At 40.5% G+C, this 20,909-nt stretch overlaps 1 protein-coding gene across 8 annotated transcripts in view; it reads right to left on the bottom strand.

Moving 5' to 3' along the window:
* Positions 1 to 20,909, bottom strand: part of FRMPD4 (FERM and PDZ domain containing 4) — a 435,288-nt gene that overhangs the window by 76,726 nt on the left and 337,653 nt on the right. For all 8 annotated transcript variants that reach the window (XM_074966777.1, XM_074966823.1, XM_074966782.1 and 5 more), the window contains 2 exons: positions 19,175 to 19,335; positions 12,325 to 12,427 (listed from right to left, as the gene is read on the bottom strand). In XM_074966777.1, the coding sequence (XP_074822878.1) occupies positions 12,325 to 12,427; positions 19,175 to 19,335 (264 nt within the window). The remainder of the gene's footprint in view (positions 1 to 12,324; positions 12,428 to 19,174; positions 19,336 to 20,909) is intronic.

Here is a 20,909-nt window from a genome sequence, read left to right as displayed (position 1 = left end):
GGCTTTGTCAAGCCTGACCTTAAAAACCTCTAAGGAAGGAGATTCTACCAACTCCCTAGGTAACGCATTCCAGTGTTTCACCACCCTCTTAGTGAAAAAGTTTTTCCTAATATCCAATCTAAACCTCCCCCATTGCAACTTGAGACCATTACTCCTCGTTCTGTCATCTGCTACCATTGAGAACAGTCTAGAGCCATCCTCTTTGGAACCCCCTTTCAGGTAGTTGAAAGCAGCTATCAAATCCCCCCTCATTCTTCTCTTCCGCAGACTAAACAATCCCAGCTCCCTCAGCCTCTCCTCATAAGTCATGTGCTCTAGACCCCTAATCATTTTTGTTGCCCTTCGCTGGACTCTCTCCAATTTATCCACATCCTTCTTGTAGTGTGGGGTCCAAAACTGGACACAGTACTCCAGATGAGGCCTCACCAGTGTCGAATAGAGGGGAACGATCACGTCCCTCGATCTGCTCGCTATGCCCCTACTTATACATCCCAAAATGCCATTGGCTTTCTTGGCAACAAGGGCACACTGTTGACTCATATCCAGCTTCTCGTCCACTGTCACCCCTAGGTCCTTTTCTGCAGAACTGCTGCCTAGCCATTCGGTCCCTAGTCTGTAGCGGTGCATTGGATTCTTCCATCCTAAGTGCAGGACCCTGCACTTATCCTTATTGAACCTCATCAGATTTCTTTTGGCCCAATCCTCCAATTTGTCTAGGTCCTTCTGTATCCTATCCCTCCCCTCCAGCGTATCTACCACTCCTCCCAGTTTAGTATCATCCGCAAATTTGCTGAGAGTGCAATCCACACCATCCTCCAGATCATTTATGAAGATATTGAACAAAACCGGCCCCAGGACCGACCCCTGGGGCACACCACTTGACACTGGCTGCCAACTAGACATGGAGCCATTGATCACTACCCGTTGAGCCCGACAATCTAGCCAGCTTTCTACCCACCTTATAGTGCATTCATCCAGCCCATACTTCCTTAACTTGCTGACAAGAATACCATGGTTGCTATGGTACATTCATAAATAGTTTCAATAATCTTATGACTTAATAAAGCTACTAATTTATTTGTCCGAATATTTAATTCAAAGGCTTTTGATACAAGCTGAAATTTCAGAGAAAGAGCATGAGAGGAATGGGCAGGGGGAGGGAGACAGACTATTTTTAGTCTAAAAGGCCAACTTTAAAAATACACAACATTGTCAAAAACATAGTGAAAAAAGCAGAAAAGGGCACAGATTTGTTCATAAGCTAAAGAAATCAGGAGTATCTGGAGAGCAAAACAGATTGAACAAGTGGTTTTAATATTTTAAGCTGTCTTCTAAAACTAAGAGTTGTTGTTATCCTCTTTAAAGTTTTGGGCAGAGAATATTGTTCTTTGTTAGCTAGGATATCTATGGAAAAACAATTTTTTTAAACTGTGAGGCACAGACATATTGTAATGATGTGCAAGGGAAAAAAAACACTGAAGAGAAACAGAATGGATGGAGTGAAAATTTCACTACAGAGATTCGCAAAAAGAAAAAGGAGTACTTGTGGCACCTTAGAGACTAACCAATTTATTTGAGCATAACCTTTCGTGAGCTATAGCTCACTTCATCCGATGAAGTGAGCTGTAGCTCATGAAAGCTTATGCTCAAATAAATTGGTTAGTCTCTAAGGTGCCACAAGTACTCCTTTTCTTTTTGCGAATACAGACTAACACGGCTGTTACTCTGAAACTACAGAGATTTAGCCTCATGGCTCCTATTTCTGTAAGTAAAGTATAAAAACACAAGAATGTTCAGCCAATGGTACCATTCCCCTCCCCCAGAAAAAGAGATGTCTTTTTTGTGCACTGAGGTCTGACTGGAAGACCTGCTGAAAAGTTGAAAGAATAGTGGCTGTCATACTGTGGTAACATCTTGCAGTAGGAGTGACAAGACCTTTGTCTCTCTTGAGTTCTTTATTGTTTGACCTGTAATCAGTACAAACTTGGATTTCACTGAGCCTTCTGGTTTAATTAAACTGAATTACCGGAACTAAGAGTGAAATCAATGGACTAAAATGATTATTTGTTATAGAGAAGGTAAAATCGTTCAGAGCCTCCAGCCTATGGAAAGAAGTACAAGAACTAACAAAACAGTTTACATTTCATCACATGCTGTTACTTGCTACACACTGTACAGCAAATCTGTCTGTAGGGAGGAGATGTCAGTTTTTATTGCAGTTTGAGTTCACCTCTGGAGGTTTGATTTTTGAAATTCTTATTTTATATAAGGTATAATATGAAGACAAAGTAAAATACTGAATCCCTGAGGGAGACACTCTGTATGAAATAAAATCCGACTAAACGTTGGATTTTGGTCCTCTCTATCTCAAATGTCTAGCAGATCCCATGGTGAGTGCCTTTAGAAGGTTTCAACAAAACTTTTCTCTTTCAAGGAGTCTATCTTTGACCATTTGTATTTGCTACTCCTTTTCCCTTTCTATTATTTGCCTTAACTGGGAATTCATCCTTTTTGGCCACTGAAATTCAATTATGGTCCAAATTTTTAAAAGGTAATTAGGCATCTAACTCTTATTCAAATCAAATACCTAAATACCTTTAAAAATCTGTCTTTATATGCTTAACCCTTTTGGCAGTTCTCTGGGTTCTGGCTGGCTGGTTAATTGGTAGTACTTGTCAGAAAATTTTGGCCAAAAAAAGGTTCATTGAACAGCAGGAAAATATTTTTACAACAATTTCTGGACCAGCTCTAAGAATTGGCCTGAGAAGTCCTTAATTTTGATTAGAAAGCAAAAAATTCATAAGCATGAGCAAAAAGTACTCATGCAATACCTGAGGCATATGTGAAAGTTTGGGTTGTACACACAGGCAGGTGAGCAGCAAGTCCTTGACTTGTATGCACACATTATGCATTTGTACAATTAAGAAGGGTGTGTGAAAAATGTGTGTACTTTTGGAAATGTGGCCCTTAAAGATACATCTTCGATGTGAAAACTAGTTCATTTTTAAAAAGGAAACAAAAATAGTTTCAGAAACTACACTTGCTTAAATCCACCCGTGTCTGTCATTAACTTGCCAGTGTGTCCTGATGGAGAGATCAGACATTCTACCATCTTCTGATGCTTTGTTGTAACTTGCCCTCTTACATGTACATGTTGAGGGGTCCCCAAAGCATGATTAACTACCATGTAGATTATATTATCAAAGCACAACAAGGAAAGAGAAAGACAATAAAAATCAAACTTTCAGCTTTTGTCACATTGATTCTAAAGCATCTTATTCTTAGTTTTTTGCATTTTATTATTTTTACATATTCCCAGTAAGATTATATTGTGTCTAAATTTCAGGTAAGTGGTAAGTCAGCTTCCATCAGACCAGAAAAATAAAAGCCATCCTTGTTGGTTCCATCCAAAATAGTCATTTTGCACAATTTCTTTGCTCTTAGCACAGCCATTTCACATCATCTTGTCCTAACTATAGTGTTCACTAACCATATAGCAATTTGTTACTGAATAGCTGACCTGAAATTTATCAGCGATAATTCTTCTTTCCAAAGGGTAACATGGCATGATGATGTAACCTGAGGCATAATACTTCATTTGGATGACACATCAAACCCAGGAATTTTGAAAAGGTCAGAGTTAGTTTCTGACAATTTGCTGGTTTTACAAAATATCCAGCCTGATAAATTTGAATGAGCACTTATAAAAATAAAGGAATAAAGGGACTATGATCTGAACATTTTGATTATTGCATTTCACTTTGTTCACTGCTTGTGCCCAAATCTTTATAGGGTAGGTCAGCTTACCTCTCTTTAAAGGTAGGTGTGAATGTGCGTGCATTCCTTTTCAGACATAACTGCTTTAAAAAAAGGTTTCAGAGTAGCAGCTGTGTTAGTCTGTATCCGCAAAAAGAACAGGAGTACTTGTGGCACCTTAGCGACTAACAAATTTATTAGAGCATAAGGGCCCCAACTAAAACCTCTCCAACGCATCATCAAGGATCTACAACCTATCCTGAAGGACGACCCATCACTCTCACAGATCTTGGGAGACAGGCCAGTCCTCGCTTACAGACAGCCTCCCAACCTGAAGCAAATACTCACCAGCAACCACACCCCACACAACAAAAACACTAACCCAGGACCCTATCCTTGCAACAAAGCCCGTTGCCAACTCTGTCCACATATTTATTTAAGTGACACCATCATAGGACCTAATCACATTAGCCACGTCATCAGGAGCTCGTTCACCTGCACATCTACCAATGTGATATATGTCATCATGTGCCAGCAATGCCCTTCTGCCATGTACATTGGCCAAAGAATAAATGGACACAAATCTGACATCAGGAATCATAACATTCAAAAACTGGTAGAACACTTCAACCTCTCTGGCCACTCAGTAAAAGATTTAAGGGTGGCAATTTTGCAACAGAAAAGCTTCAAAAACAGACTCCAGCGAGAAACTGCTGAGCTTGAATTAATATGCAAACTAGATACCATTCACTTGGGTTTGAATAGAGACTGGGAGTGGCTGGGTCATTACACATATTGAATCTATTTCCTTAAGTTAAGTATCCTCACACCACCTTGTCAGCTGTCTAAATGGGCCATCTTGATTATCACTACAAAAGTTTTTTTCTCCTGCTGATAACAGCTCATCTTAACTAATTAGCCTCTCACAGTTTGTATGGTAACTTCCAACTTATCTGTATGTGTGTATATATGTTCCACTCTATGCATCCGATGAAGTGGGCTGTAGCCCACGAAAGCTTATGCTCTAATACATTTGTTAGTCTCTAAGGTGCCACAGGTACTCCTGCTTTACAAAAAGAACTTCCATGGCTGGCCTTAGTTTTTAATATGACAAATAATACTTTAGATTATTTCCCCATCTTTAGCTCTTAAGGAACTTTAACAAGGTGGGTAACCATTTTTAAACCCTTTTTACAGATGACTGACTGAGGCTAACGTGATTAAGAGGCTTATGTGATGTCTCTAATCTCACAGAGCCAGTCAGGAATTGAACCTCAGTGTCCTGACTCCCAGTTCTATTCTCAGTCAACTTGACTCGAGGCGCCCATTATGTAAAAAAACTTTGTCCCTTTGAAGTCAATGGCAAAACACCCACTGACTTCAATGGGTTTCACCCCTTCTGTTTGTGAGTTCTCTAACACGTTCAATACTAAAACTCAAAGGCTCAGAACAACGATGGCTCACATCAAACACCGAAACAAAACATGTAGTACCTGGTGTTATTGGATTTATCGACTGAGTTGTAAGCATAATACCATCATGAAGACACATATATATATAGCACACTGATACTTACAAACACTAGGCTTGAGTAATAATCCACAAGCACTGATTTACTGAAATACTGACTTAACATACATGCGCTCTACTGGAAAAAGTAGATTTCAAATGTCTTGGCTGATATGTAATATCTTGGAGAAATATATGGTAGTACTTGACTATATTTGATTTTATTTATTTTGCTATGTTGTTGTTGAAGACAGAATCTCTTTTTACCTACCACGATAGAGTGACATCCATATCCATCAAGCGAGTACATGCAGTCTACCAAGTGAAACTCCACAGCAGTGTGCATGTTCAGCGATGGTGGATAGATGGATAAAGAAGATGCATTCTGTATTTAAATCCCATGGTAGCGATTAAAATGCAATATGCAACTTCTTTAATCGTAAAATTACAGGGAAAGAACCTTCCAGATCTTTATGCTGCAGGATATGCTAATTTGCCAAGGCAATGGTTACTTCAGAAGTCGCTTTCAGTCATTTCTCTTAAATTTGAAATATGGTTGACATCACATAATGGATTGAACTATCCTCAGTTGTTCCAATTTGCAATTAGTCTTTTCGTGGAATACTGCAAAAACTGAAATACTGTTATTACAGCAGTAAATTAGTCGCAGAGAGACCCCATCTTTTTTCTAACATGAAAATAATATGTTTTCCTCTAATAAAACATCCAAATACCAAGAAAAATAACCCCAGGAAAATACAACTGAAACTCAAAACAAATAATGATCTATGAGTGAGTTTTGCAATAGAAAAAAACAGACTATTTATGGAAAGAACTGGAGGCCTACTTTAATAAAAGGAGAGAATTTTTACAGTGCTATTAAAGAGAAGGGTGCTGTTATCAAATCCTTTAATAGCCAAACTTTATTTTTATTCAGCAGAGGTGGAGTTTGTTATATTGGGTGAAAATGTTTGTGGGTCACTGTGACATTTTGGGTTCACCCAGGCTAGTAAGGCGTCAAGGTCTGCCTAGTAATTCTGCGTGTCTTGTGGCTGTGTAGCTTTGGTTCAGAGCTCTGATCCCAACAGCTTGCGAACAGTTGACAAGACTCACGCTGGCTTTGCACAACCAGGTTACCCCATGCAGGCTAACCTTGAAACCCTTCCAGCCCTGAATTAGCCCCCAAATTGTCCTACTGTAGGGACCAGTCCTCCTCACAAGACCCTCACAGAAAAAGTATTAGGGTCTCTGCCTCTCCAACCTGTCAGCTTACTAGAAGCACACACTTTCCAGAATTTACCCAGCACTGATGATTTATAATGAAAGCAAACCAAGTTTATTAAAGAGCATGGATTAAATGATACCAAAGAAAAGAATAAAGGTAGAGACAGCCCTGGACACTCAACAACAGACTTAAAAGTGGCCATTCTTCAACGAAAAAAACTTCAAAAACAGGCTTCAATGAGAAACTGCAGAACTGGAATTAATTTGCAAACTTGACACCATCAAATTAGGCCTGAAGAAAAATTGGGAGCGGCTGGGTCACTTCAAAAAGTACTTTTCCCTCTGTTGATACTCACACCTTCTTGTCAACTGCTGGGAATGGGCCACATCCACCCTGATTGAATTGGCCTCATTAGCACTGACCCCCGCACTTGGTAAGGCAACTCCCATCTTTTCATGTGCTGTATATTTATACCTGCCTACTGTATTTTTCACACCATGCATCTGAAGAAGTGGGTTACAGCCCACGAAAGCTTATGCCCAAATAAATTTGTTAGTCTCTAAGGTATCACAAGGACTCCTTCTTGTTTAAGCAAATAAAAGTGAAAACACACATCTAAAAGTTTAAAACTTCATCCCGCAGGATACCATCTTTCTTCAAGATTTTTTTTTTTCTCATCCACAGTCTTCTTTCCAGCTTTTACTGGCCAAAGTGGCCAGGGCCCACCACAGAGAACAAATTGCTTGGTTTCTGTCTCTTTAAGGTGAAGGATCAAGATGGAGTCTCTCTCTGTCCCTTATATTCCCAAAGGAACTGTATTTCTCTTAAAAGTCAGGAAAGCCACCTGGCGACTCAGCCGCTTGTTTCTGTCTGGGATGCACGAGACATGCTAATTCTCTCTCTCTGGAGTTCAGTTTCACTATAAACCCAGCTAGTTTAGCTTGATGGCTTTGTTTACTGCTAATATGTAATTGAGGTTAAAGACTCATTGCTTTGTCTAGGGCAAACCTGTTTATCACCTTTACCTATGTTAGGCTGTCTGGTCTTAAACATGTCCTAGTAACATTACAAAGAGCAAGTTTATATCTGTACACATAATGTTGTTACATATATTTCACAATGGAATTGTTGTTACATATATTCCACTGTGTTATCAGTTTTCAAATGATACCTCAGAAGGCATATTTTGAACAAATATTATTGCAGGAGTATGTAGGTTGTGAGTACAGGGGTGCCTTGGGTCACAGACATTGTAAACGTCATTAAAACATATTGCTAAGTAAAAATACTTAAATTTGCCAATCTGAGAATGAGTATATTTGTATATAAAATATATGTACATACATATAAAACACACATACTTCCTAAATATTAACATTTTCAAATGTTAATATTTGTGTTACATTACATACAAACACACACACCTTACATACATACACATTACATTAGGAGACAAATGACTTATTAAAAAATATTTACCTAACCATGATAAAACTGACTTGGCTATATTGACTTGTTTACCTGTGCCGATGCAAGTTTTAAATTAATTAATAAAAATAAGAAATGTTGCTGAGAAATGTAATACTACAGAAGCTCCAAGGGCTTCAAGCATTTAGTCAGCAATTAATTTCTATACCATATAACATGTTTAGGTTGGCATAGTTCATCTCCTTCAAACACACAGAAATCTGCATTGATATGAAAGCTATCCCCCAGTATGGGAGAAAGCTAATTATTCTGTGATGAATGTAAGAGTCACAGCATTTGTATCAGCTGTATAATAAAAACAAGATCAGCAGCTGCTGCTACAATGTTGCACAGTCTGTTCTTTAAATAGATCTTATCTATTTGGTATTCAGTTTGCCTACTCCTTGCCTAGATATTAATGATGCACTTACAAATGAACCTGTTTTCAAGTCAAGTCATCTATTTTCCCCAATTTTCCCTACTTTGCTCCTGAAGAGACCCCTTTTAAAATGCAACCACCAGTTATTCATAAAAACGTGACCTGCCTTTTTTAGGAAATATTTTAAACATGACTGCTGCGTATCTTCCTTGAAATAGCTCAACAGAGTAGAATACAGCCCAAAAGCCATTGAACGTTGCCAGAAATAATGAGAGCTTACATGCACTACCAATATCTCTGTAACTGTGGGTTTCAGTGATGACCTGGACTTTAATTAAATGTTACTAGTAAAGCAGGAATCAAGGAAAATGAGATGGATGAGAATAAACTACAGACACAGTTCATTATTATATAATGTATATCCTTGTTAATCTCTAGACCTCACAGCCTAGCAATAGTATTCCTCAATTTACAGACTATTTAAACACAAATAAACAAAAAAATCCTTTACTGTGTCTCTGATGAGAAATCTCTTAAAAACCCAGATGTTGCTTCATCACAGAGTTAGGCAGTTTATGGGAAGGTTAACATCTTTACAACAGGCCTGTTTTAATGTAACCAGTTCTAAAATGACCCCCAAGTCATGTAATAAAATATTAACATTTCATGAACAGATAAAGTGAGGCAACAGTGCAAGCTTTCATAGTACTAAGTGTATCTCCTCCATCATTTACTAAAGCTGGTGCACTGTAGATCACAATAATTTTCTACTCATTTTTCACCACATAGGAAGGAAAAATTAATGAGCAGCTTTGGCACTAATAGCACCCACTTCAAAGGAAAGCAACTGAAGTGGTAGCCCCTGGCAATTTTGAGGAAACAAATGCCGAAAATTTAGTGGTTGGGAAAGTGGTCTTTTCTAATGGCAAAATGGGAAAAGACAGCTATATAATTTCTTCACAATTCAGATACCACTTTTTGGTGTGGATTCTGAAGTACAAATATTTTCTCTCTTTGAATTTAAAGTTACATTTAATCAATGTCCCCATTTTGATGTTCCCTTCAATAACAATACTGTTCTCACAAAGAAATTTCCCCATTACATTTACTTGAATTTGATTAGTATGCAATTAGAAATTAAACAGAATCAAAACTCTGATATAATATTCAAGACTTGGCTCAACAACTCTAATTTTTATATACTTTTGTTTGAAACATTGAGTCCTGCCCATATTTCAGTTTAAAACATTTCATCGTTGCGTTAAAACACTTTTAAAGCTTTATTCTATATTTGGCACAAGACGACTATATTTTCAAATGAGACTGATTTTTTCTTCCATTTTCTACAACTATAAAAGCAAATCCTTTCTTGGTTTTGCAGTAAGCTTCCTGGCAGGACTGGATAGAAGCAACTTCCACATAGCTAATGCTAAGCAGTTCTTATACCTGATCTGCAGTATACAATGAGGTCATGCATTCACCCCCCACCCATTCCCTCACCCCCGCAATATTATGCAGTTATATCTTTTTTATATATATATCCTTCTCTGGGAAGAGAGCTTACCCATCACTGACTGCAGACATATGCCTACCAGTCAGAAAGCAAGATTTCAAAATTTCCTCTGTCTGCGCTTCAAACTGAGACAAAGCATCGCTTTCAAAGATATGAATGTGTCCGACCCAAGAATGACCTTGGGTTAGATACGGTATGGAAGGGATGCACTACTGTACTGGAGCAGTGAACGGCTTCTGCCATGATGAGGTGACTGCATGCCTTGTCTAATCATTCCAGATGTCCCCGATGAAATGATGATAAGCTCTTTAAGTGGAATGATGTACCTACTGCTAATACAGCCCTTTGTGAAATTCATCAAAGAAAAGACAACTTCTGACAAAGTCCCAGAGGCAGGTACATGTAGAGAGCAGTGATACAATTCAACTACAAGGAAAGCACCATGAAAAGATAGAATTCAACAACACTAAAAGGATTATTTACAGTAGCATTTCCAAGACACTACCTACGGAGTCAATATGATCAGAGAGTACTACTTTCATATTCAACATGGATCAGCTTCTCAACTCCCCTTCACAGAGGGACCTCCCTCATATTTAGATCCAATTTGCCTCAATCCTAATTAGGCAGTCTATTTTTCCTATTACTGTAAATTACTGACACCGGGGAGGGAGATGGGGCTGTATCCCACTGTTGATAATGGGACTTATGCATTATACATCCCAAACAATCAGGAAAAGAATATAAACTACAACATGATAGTTTTATGTAGCATAAAGGCATCCCAAGAAGTTTCAATGACCAGTTAAATACTATCTATCTGTTTCATACTGCCACCCATTATTGTAATATCTGAGTGCTTCCACATAAAATCAATAGCAATAGCAAAGTTCCTAAATGGACCCCATCAAGACTTTAACTCTTTTTGTGGTAAATCTCTGCTTTATGAATTTTGTTTTTATTTGTTGGTTGAGTTGTTTGTTGCAGTGTTTTATTTTCTTTTATTTTTCAGGGATGTGGTGTCACTGTTGTGGGTATCTTTCTTGCTATTGTAGAAAATATTTTTTGAAAAGGAAGGTATGCAGCATTTCCAAAAGATGGTAAGACTTTTGAGTCACCCAGTCTCCTACAGAAGTTTTATTCCACAGGCAGATCCCCTTGACTGAGAACACTTTGCCCCCAACTCTCATGCGCTCATCCTATGTATTGTGATCTCATTCATCCCAGAGAATCACAGCTGTTGTAGAAGTTCATAAATTGAAATTCAGAATTGACTCTTTTAGAAAAGTGTCAAGGCAATTTACTTTCAACATTGGTGGCTGCCAGATTTGGAGAGAAGGACCCTCCATTTAACCTATCAGCGAAAAAATGTGTACAATCAGATCCTGAAATTCCCTAACACCAGCTAGCCCAAGGAGAAAGCGTACTAGCCCAAGTGAAAAAAATACATACAACACACTGCCCTCTAAGAGTCATGCCTCTGAAGTTTAAAACAACTGTGTACTATATTTATTGCCAATCAACTTTCTATTTAATAAACTTGTTAAAACATACTCTAACTTACTCCACCTCCTGAGTTTTGTTATACTTTCTTTTATCTCTATGGCTTCACTCCACTTTTTCCCCCCATTATACATCACGTTGCATCTTTGTGTGTTGTTCCCTCTTTTCCTTTTCTCTTCCTCCACCCCATTATAAACGTCATCTTTCTTTTCCTACTGTGTCTTCTGTTTGCTAACTTCTTTCCCTTCCTCTCCCTTGTACTTTTTATAATTTATCCCCCTTATTCCTCACACTCGCCCACCCAACACACACCTACTTGCAGAAATTCACATACTGTCAACTCAAGCATGCACTACCCAAAAGCCTCCCCCCCACACACATATATATGCACCTATCCACTCACAGGCTCACCTCTTCCTGCCTTCCCCAACCCCGAAGGTAACAGAGCCCCATATCCTAGGCTACTCTCTTCCCTCTTTAGTCCCACTCCACTACTGTCATGAAAAAGCAGCATAAAGCAGCAACCGCCTGGCCCACTCTGCTCTAAGGATTGTCCCTAAAACCCACCCCCCAGGGAAGAAGCCAAAAATGCCAGATTCTTTGAACCCTGTCCCAGTCAACTCACCAACCTGTTCCAACATTTTCTTTACCCAAGCAACCAGAGGAGTGGTTTTTTCGAGCCCTGCATATGATACAACCGTTAATCATCAAGGTTACCTGTCCTTCAACCAACAACTCTTTTGGAGGTGCTTTAGTATATTTTTTCACATTTATTCACGCTCCCGCAGTATTTATGTAAGGAAATTTCCCGTCAGTAATACGCAATTCCACCAACATTTGTTATAAGCTCAGTAACATTATTTTCCACTTTCTCCGCTCTGAGAAGGCAAGAATGCCACATTATCAAGTGACTGTTCTGGCAGTAAGCCACTGGGCTCATGGTTTATTTGGTAGGACGAAGGCATCAACTACCTGACAAGGTCGATGACTCTCTCCCTTGGAGCAGTGCTGACTGGCTCATCATTAATCATTATGATCTGATCTCCTGGTATAAGTTTTCCTTCAGAGGGACCGCCTGGAGACAAATGAGAAATAAGGACAGGTTAGTAGACCATTATAAACACATAGACAGTCTCCTCTATTGGCAGATACTAGATACGGTTCAGCTTGAGGTCTAAAGCACTTTGCTGATAATATACCCTCACCAGAAAGCTAACAATCTAAATGTACATATCACAGTACCTGATAAGTGCCTAAATATAAAATTATATTTAGGTACTTAAATAACCAGGACCGGAGTTTCCCTGACAAGTCAAAGGGAGCTGCAGGTGATCAGCACCACTGAAAATCAGGCCACTTTTATTTAGGTGCCTGTATGGAATTACAAGAAAACTCTAATGTTAGGCACTCAGATATGAAAGCTTCAGCCAAGAGCTTTGGTTTCCAACTCTACTGAAATGTAAGGTTAAGATTGCTTGGTGGTACATCGTCCCCTTGCAGAAGGCTGAGATGAGCAAAACTCAAACTTCTGACCACCAGGAAATTTCTTTTTGTTCTCTAATAGTGTTAGATGCAATCCTGTGGGTGAGTATAAATGGGTTGTCAAAGGAGGTGAAGAGCCTATATATTTTCAGCAACTGTGGGGTTGGCAGAGCAAAGGTTTGTGTGTTACTAGGGCATATTGTGGCACTGCTGGAAGAGGGCAGGGTTACAGTTGCATGGGCAACCTTAACTGCACATTTCCTGGTTTTCAGAAGATTGAGTTTTGCTCAACTCAACAAGGAGATGACATGTCACCAAGCAACCTTAACTTTGTATTAACATAATTATTTGCCACTGAATTTCCTAGGTTTTTGACCAGGAAAATATATGCTCCTGTTAGGAATTAATAGTCTGAAGAAGCAAGGAGGACATCATCATCTGCTATAAATGAATCTGAGTGCTGTGTGTAATACAGGAGTGGTGGTCTAAGGCAGTGGTTCTCAACCTGGGGTGCAAGGCGGAGGTCTTCCAGTGGGTACATCACCTCATCTAGATATTTGCCTAGTTTTACAACAGGCTACATCAAAAGCACTAGCGAAGTCAGTACAAACTAAAATTTCATACAGACAGCCACTCGTTTATACTGCTCTTTATACTATACACAGAAATGTAAGTACAATATTTATATTCCAATCGATTTATAATTATATGGTAAAAATGAGAAAGTAAACAATTTTTCAGTAACAGTGTGCTGTGGCACTTTTGTATTTGTATGCCTGATTTTGTAAGTAGTTTTTAAGTGAGGTGAAACTTGGAGGCACTCAAGACAAATCAGACTCTGAAAGGGGTACAGTATGGAAAGGTTAAGAACCACTGGTCTAAGGTAAAGATGGTAAACTGGGGTACACTGTTCCTTTGGGAATGGAGGATCTGGGATTTCTGTGGGTATCCAGTGATCAGTGCCTGGAAAACACAAGGGGACACTTTGAAGGGACTTGGAGCCATCTATTGTTAACTTGCAGGGCAAAGACAGAGGAGAGTGCTGGAGTGGCTGACAGACTGGTTGTGTTTGTGAGCTAACACAGGCAAGAGTCCCTTGTGCTGGAGGCAAGTGGCAACAAACTTGCAACCCTGAATGCCCCAAGATGCATCACACGCAGGTTGGGGTACACTGTCAGAGCTGTGGAGTTGGGGTTCAGGCAGGTTGGGGTGCACTGTCAGAGCTGTGGCATAGAGCCCTGTGCCGGATTAGTGTAGAGACTGGCAGCAGGGCCAGGATCCCATGGGTCCCACAGGACCTGCTGCTATAATTGCAGGCACGTGTAGGAGTGGGTATTGCAGGATTAAAAATAGTCCCGTGCAGGGCTCTAATGTGCAGTTCATGGGGGTTCGGGTGCATTGGCAGACCTGAGGCTGCAGGGTGGTTGCAATGAGAGGATTGAAGTGCACAAGCAGAGCCCGGGGTGCAAGGAAGTTAGGGTGCACTGGCAGAGCTGAGGGGGTGCCATGCCTCCCTTGCCTGAGTCCCCAAACTCTCTTGCTTCCCATACCATCAATCTCCATTTCTGCCCCCCATAACATTACTGGTTGCCTAAACTCCTCTCCTCCAGTTCCCACAGTCCTCCGTCCCCTGATACACCTCCCCTCCCAGGAAGCATTCACATGTCTAATTCCCACCTCTGCCCTAACTTTTTCACTAGGAGGGTGGTGAAGCACTGGAATGGGTTACCTAGGGAGGTGGTGGAATCTCCTTCCTTAGAGGTTTTTAAATTCAGGCTTCACAAAGCCCTGGCTGGGATGATTTAGTTGGGGATTGGTCCTGCTTTGAGCAGGGGGTTGGACTACTAGATGACCTCCTGAGGTCCCTTCCACCCTGATATTCTATGATTCTAGAATACTTTGATTACATTGCCCCCAAAATAAAATTGCTAGTCATGCCTCACAAATAGTAGCAACCCTCCCTGTCCAGAACTTCTTTTGTCTCAGGTGAGGACTTGTGACTAAATTATCCTTAGTTATGTTAATTGAAGGATGAGTTCACAGCAATAAAGAGGTCTGTGATTCATCCCTTCGTTAATACTTCTCAGTTTAACAGTATGAGGCAGCAGAAGGAAATTATTTTTTGGGGGGGAGGAAGGAAGGACTGTAACTCAGGAAACCTCTTGGTCAAATTTGGATCACCAATGCTACCTCACACGCCAACGACGCACACCAAATTTCAAAGCATCTGATAAACCATTTGGATTTTAAAGCACTTAAAAGAGTCTAGCTTTAAACCATATGAAATGTTGGAAAATAAACCATCTAGTCATTCTTCTGTATTGGTGCATGTACAGTGTAAATACTGTTCTCAGTTTGAGTCTACCAAAGATTTAGTGGGTGCCACGCACTCCCTTGGGCAAAACTTGACAGACTGACATTTTGACCTGCATCAGATCAATAGTTTGATCTCCAGTTCTGGGCAAAACCAACCAACCAAACAAAAATCTAGAAACTTCAAAAAATATCTATTTTGGGGAACATCTGTCTCAAATGACTTCAGATTTGGGTCATTAACCCCATCTGGTACTCTCCTAAGGCACAACAGATTTCAAAAAATTTGACTAAGCACGTCGATTTCAGAGGACTTAGAAAGATCAACTTTTACACAGATGTCATGATGCAACCTTAAGTATCGTGGCGCTCCTGCATCACTATAACAACAACTTTCCTCTCTGGAAGCACACAAAAACCTTTTTGCTTCCCATAACAAGCTCACAGAAAAGGAACACAGTGTCACAGCCTCAAACGAAAGATTATACTTGTGCTAATGTCTTGTCTTTAAAAACTTTGTAACGATTGTATAAAACAAAAGATGAAATCTTAAAAGAAAAAAATTCTTACTGCCTGACACAATTCATTCAAACAACAAGCTGAAGCTGTGCTTCTATCTGTTTGGTTTGGAGATTTTATTTTACTTTTGAATCCACTATAAATTGAGTTTCACTATGTCCAAATGCACACCAGTTCCAATGTATTTGTCTCCACTCCTACTTTGGTGATTGAATACAAATATGCTTCCCCAACTGGGCTTTCAATATGAGAGTTACACTAAATAAAACTATTTTGGGGAAAAAAGAACTGTCTGAGATTAATCAGGACTTCAGGGGGGCCAGATCCTAACTGCATAATTTGCTTTATTTGCAAGCAGTACAAACACCATTTGCACACACACCTGGCAAAATCACATTTAGGTGTTCTACAGGCAGTTTTGCTTGTCCTCTGCTCTCTACACTGGTTTCCAAAAGAATATTGAAAGTTCAAGGTCTTCGTCTTTGTCTTCAAGACAATCAATGGTCTGGGCCCAGCATGTCTACAAGTTTGCCTAAAGCTTCAGGATGAAGACCATGATCAACAACTCCATTTCTCAGGCACAATGGAACTTTCTATCACAAAGGCAAAACTCTTCTGTATAGGAGACAGAGTTTTCTCAGGGGCCAGTCTGAGATTGTGGAACAAACTCCCCCAGGAACTAATGGTTGTCACAAACCTTGCTCCCTTCCCCCACAAGTGCAAGGTGCATTTCTCTGATCTTGCCTTCTCTAATATAAACACAGTGCAGTGTCCATAAAGAAAACAAAAAAACAAACCCCCAGCAACAACAAAATCCCTACCAAAATAAAACCATACACTGCACACTCAGTTCTCACCCTATGAGTAGATGAGAGAAGAAAGAATCATATATAACATAGTTTAGTCACATAACTGAATGCATTCCTGGAAGAAGTTCAGAAACTATGTGAGGAGGGTGGTATAAGAAACTATACAGAATAGAAAACAATAGAATAAAATTCTTTCTTTAAATGAAGTGGGTCAACCAGTATAGTCAAACAATAGTAATGGCTAAGAGTAATAACTATGATATTGGCTTTTTGCTGCTAACAAATTTATGAGTTTGAAACGAGTGCAGTGAGAAACAATATTCCAAAGTACAAGCCCTTACAGAATCATAGAATCATAGGGTTAGAAGGGACTGCAAGGGTCATCTAGTCTACCACCCTGCCAAGATGCAGGATTTGTTGGGTCTAACCCATTAAAGACAGATGGCTATCCAACCTCCTTTTGAAAACTTCCATTGAAGGAGCTTCCACAACCTCCCTAGGAAGTCTGTTCCATTGTCCTACTGTTCTTACAGTTAAGAAGTTTTTCTTGAGACTTAATCTAAATCTGCTATGCTGTAGTTTGAACCCATTGCCTCTTGTCCTGCTCTCTGTGGCAAGAGAGAACAACTTTTCTTCATCTTTTTTATGGCAGCCTTTCAAGTATTTGAAGACTGCTATCATATCCCTCCCTTAATCTCCTCTTTTCCAAGCTAAACATACCCAGTTCCTTCAGCCTTTGCTCATATGGCTTGCATTCCATCCCTTTGATCATTTTTGTCACTTGCCTCTGGATTCTTTCCAGTTTCTCTACATCAGTGGTTTTCAAACTTTTTTCTGGGGACCCTGTTGAAGAAAACTGTTGATGCCTGTGACTCAACAGAGCTGGGGATGAGAGGTTTGGGGTGTGGGAGGGGCTCAGGGATGGGGCAGGGGGTTGGGGGTGAGGGAGGGGGTCAGGGTTCTGGGCGGGGGGTGCAGGCTATGCGGTGGGGCCGGGGATGAGGGGTTTGGGGTGCAGGAAGGGGTTCTGGGTTTGGGGGGTCTCAGGGCTGGGGCAGGGGATTGGGGTGCAGAGTTGCGGCTTGGACTTACCTCCAGCGGCTGCTGGTCAGCAGCGCAGCTGGGGTGAGGAGGCAGGCTTCCTGCCTGTCCTGGCACCACAGACAGTGCTGCACCCCTGAAGCGGCCTGCAGCAGGTCTGGCTCCTAGGCGGAGGCCTGCAAGTGTAGGCCTCCACCTCCCCCAGTTCCCATTGGCCCGTTCCCGGCCAATGGGAGTGCGGAGCCTGTGCTCGGGGTGGGGGCAGCGTGCGGAGGCCTGTGGCTCCCTGCCTAGAAGCTGGACCCACTGCTGGCTGCTTCCGGGGCGCAGCGTGGTGTCAAAACAGGTAGTCACTAGCCTGCCTTAGCTGGGCAGCACCACCAATGGGACTTTTAATGTCCCAGTGGGCACTGCTGACCAGAGTGACCCAGTGCCTGACATGCCGCAACCCAGTATTGGGTCGCTACCCGAAGTTTGAAAAATACTGCTCTACATCCTTTGGTGACCAAAACTGGACATAGTATTCCAGCTGAGGCCTAACCAGTGCCGAGTAGAGCAGTACTATTACCTCCCATGACTTTCATGCTAATACTATACTTCTGTTAATAGAACTCAAAATTGCATTTGCTTTTTTTGCAACAGCATCACATTGCTGACTCATGTTGATGGCGTGATCCACCACAGCGCCCAGATTCTTCTCAGCAGCGTTGCTGCCAAGCCAGTTATCTCTTGTTCTGTATTTGTGCATTTGGTTTTTCTTCCCTAAGTGTAACACCTTACATTTGTCTTTGTTGAATTTCATTTTGCCGTCTATAGCCAATTTTATAGAATTTCATTTTGTCATCTATAGCCAGTTCTCCAATTTATCAAGATTCCTTTGAATTTTAGCTGTATTCTCCAAAGTATTGGCAACCGCCCCTCGCTTTGTGTCATCTGCAGACTTGATCATTATGCTCTCTATACCTACATCTAGATAATTAATAAAGATATTAAACAACACCAGACCCAGAACAGATCCCTGTGGAACTCCACTTGAGACCTCATTATAGAGGCATGTCAGCATATCAGAATTTAGGGTATGTCACACTGCAGTTAGACACCCCGGGTGGCCTGTGCCAGCTGACTCAGGCTTGCGGGGCTCGGGCTAATGGGGCTCAGATTAGCTGGGCTGTTTAACTGCGCTGCAGCCCAAGCTCTGGGACATTCCCACCTCATAGGAACCAAGAGCCTGAGCTCCAGCCTGAGCCCGAACATCCATACTGCTATTATACAGCCCTGCAGCCTGAGCCCAGGACAGCTGGCATGGGTCAGCTGCAGGATTTTAATTGCAGTGTAGACATACTCTCAGAATGCTGTCTAGTATTCATGATTCACTTGGTTGCTGGAATGCATTAATAGTACTCGTATGTGCCATGGTATTTTGTCCCAGTGGGCCTCAATCAGTGTAAATACAAGTTCAAAATTATTAAATTTAATTTATTTTAAAAAAGCAATTCTAAAGAAATCAAACCTCTAAGCAGACAACTTTAAAAGCTAATGCAGTCCTGCTGGAAATCTGAGCACATCCATATCACTGCCAGCAATACAGCCAGCACAGACAGGGAGTTACTAAGTCTCAAAGCCCTGCTTTTGGGGCCAGGCAAGGGGAAAAATCATACCTGGTGTTACTGAGCGTACAACAACTGGCTTTTCACTGCCAGCCACAAAACCAAATCCCAGCACAGGATCCCTCCTCATTTCCACTTTCCGAGGGGCTGGAGGGGTGATTTGGCAGCTCTCTATTCGAGGGTCTTCAAATGTGGCCGATTGTGTCATGTGACTGTGGGGAAAAAATGAATGAAAGAAAGGAAAGGATCATCAAAATGTGTTTTTGTGGTACCTACGCAAGCCAAACACTTTATGTTTACAGGATAGGAGGAATATTTGAGATAGTCTCTCTGAAAGAACCAAAGTCTCATCTTATTTAATGTTTTATAATCTTTTTTATTAGTTTTCTTACACAGAGGATAATAATATCTCAAATTACAGAGCTGATTCGCTAACCAATATTTATACCTGCACACAACTCCTGCATGTGACAGTATACATTTGACCAACTCTAAATATATGAGAAAAATCTTTTGTATTTTGAATTGTTCATCCTCCATTTGCCAGGGAGAGGAGGAAAATAAAGCAACCTTGTATTTATTTAAAACACTACGGTTACATTCCAGAAAATAAAGTACACAATTCTCTGCTATAACATTTCTGAGAGGAGAGGGTATACCCAGTCAACCTGCAGCCTTAAGTATAAAACATTCAGCACAGTTTGCATATATTTGAGCAGCCTCAAGCAGCCTGGAAACAAATGTAACACTCAATTGTATATTTAGAACACTGGATCATTTGTTTTTGGATCAACAGAGCAAGAAGATTAATACAGAGGAGAAAGAAAGAAATGAAGGGGAAAAAAAGAGTAGAAAGGAAAATAACAACTGGTGATAGCTCTGTCTTCTTATTACAGTAGTAGGTAAATAAACCCTCAAAAAGATAAGTCTCAGTTTATTCTGGGAGAACGTCACACTCAAACTATGTGCATAAGAAATGGTTAAAATCAATCAAAGTCATATCCCCCAAAATAGAAGTCTTTGTCTGGCAGGAGAAGATTGTACTGTTAAGCACCTTTTTTGAGCAGAAAAGGTAAAGGAACAGGAAAGTCATCCAGTGTGACATATTGTCAGTTTGAAAGTCAGTCTCCTTAGGAATATATGGACTGTAATAATAGCAGACTCAAACACCACCTCCCTCTATATCACAAAAAAATGTTCATAAGAAATGAGAATTGGGTGGGGTTTCATTCAGGTTCAGAGGTCTACTTCATCTTCCCTCTCTTCCCATCTTCAAGAATTGAGGTTTTCACATTCCCGCAAGAACACCTTAAGAAATGTATGTATAATGGTTAATTATATAATATGTAGAGAAGCTGTGTGCACTAATCATCCTTCCATGTTTAAGGCCTCTTCAAGTTGGTGGTTTTCCCACCCTACACCTAACATACTTGCATATTTCTACTGGTACTGGTACAAATGTTCTCTGTTCCTGGAGTTAGCTTTTATTGTTAACTTAAAAAGCAACAACAAAACAAGCCTCAGTATTTTTCTAGAATTTCTCCCTGCAGGACCTCTCTGTCTATGCTCATGGGTTCCCTTGATCAAGCCCTTTTATACTCATGGTTGGAGCTAAATAGGTCTTATAGTCTGAGTCAGAGTGAGTCAACTGAAACAGCTTTGTACCTCAGCGCAGGGTCCTAATATTTGCATTAGGGTGAGTCAGCAAAAAAGTACCCGCTGTCCTGTCCCAGCTTATTCTATTACTACAAATGTATTTTCTCCTAGTTTGTATAGTATGGCTCAC

This window comes from Natator depressus, chromosome 1 (assembly GCF_965152275.1).
Source record: "Natator depressus isolate rNatDep1 chromosome 1, rNatDep2.hap1, whole genome shotgun sequence".
In the NCBI taxonomy this organism is placed as follows: domain Eukaryota; kingdom Metazoa; phylum Chordata; order Testudines; family Cheloniidae; genus Natator; species Natator depressus.
This window is presented reverse-complemented; position numbering and strand designations above follow the sequence as displayed.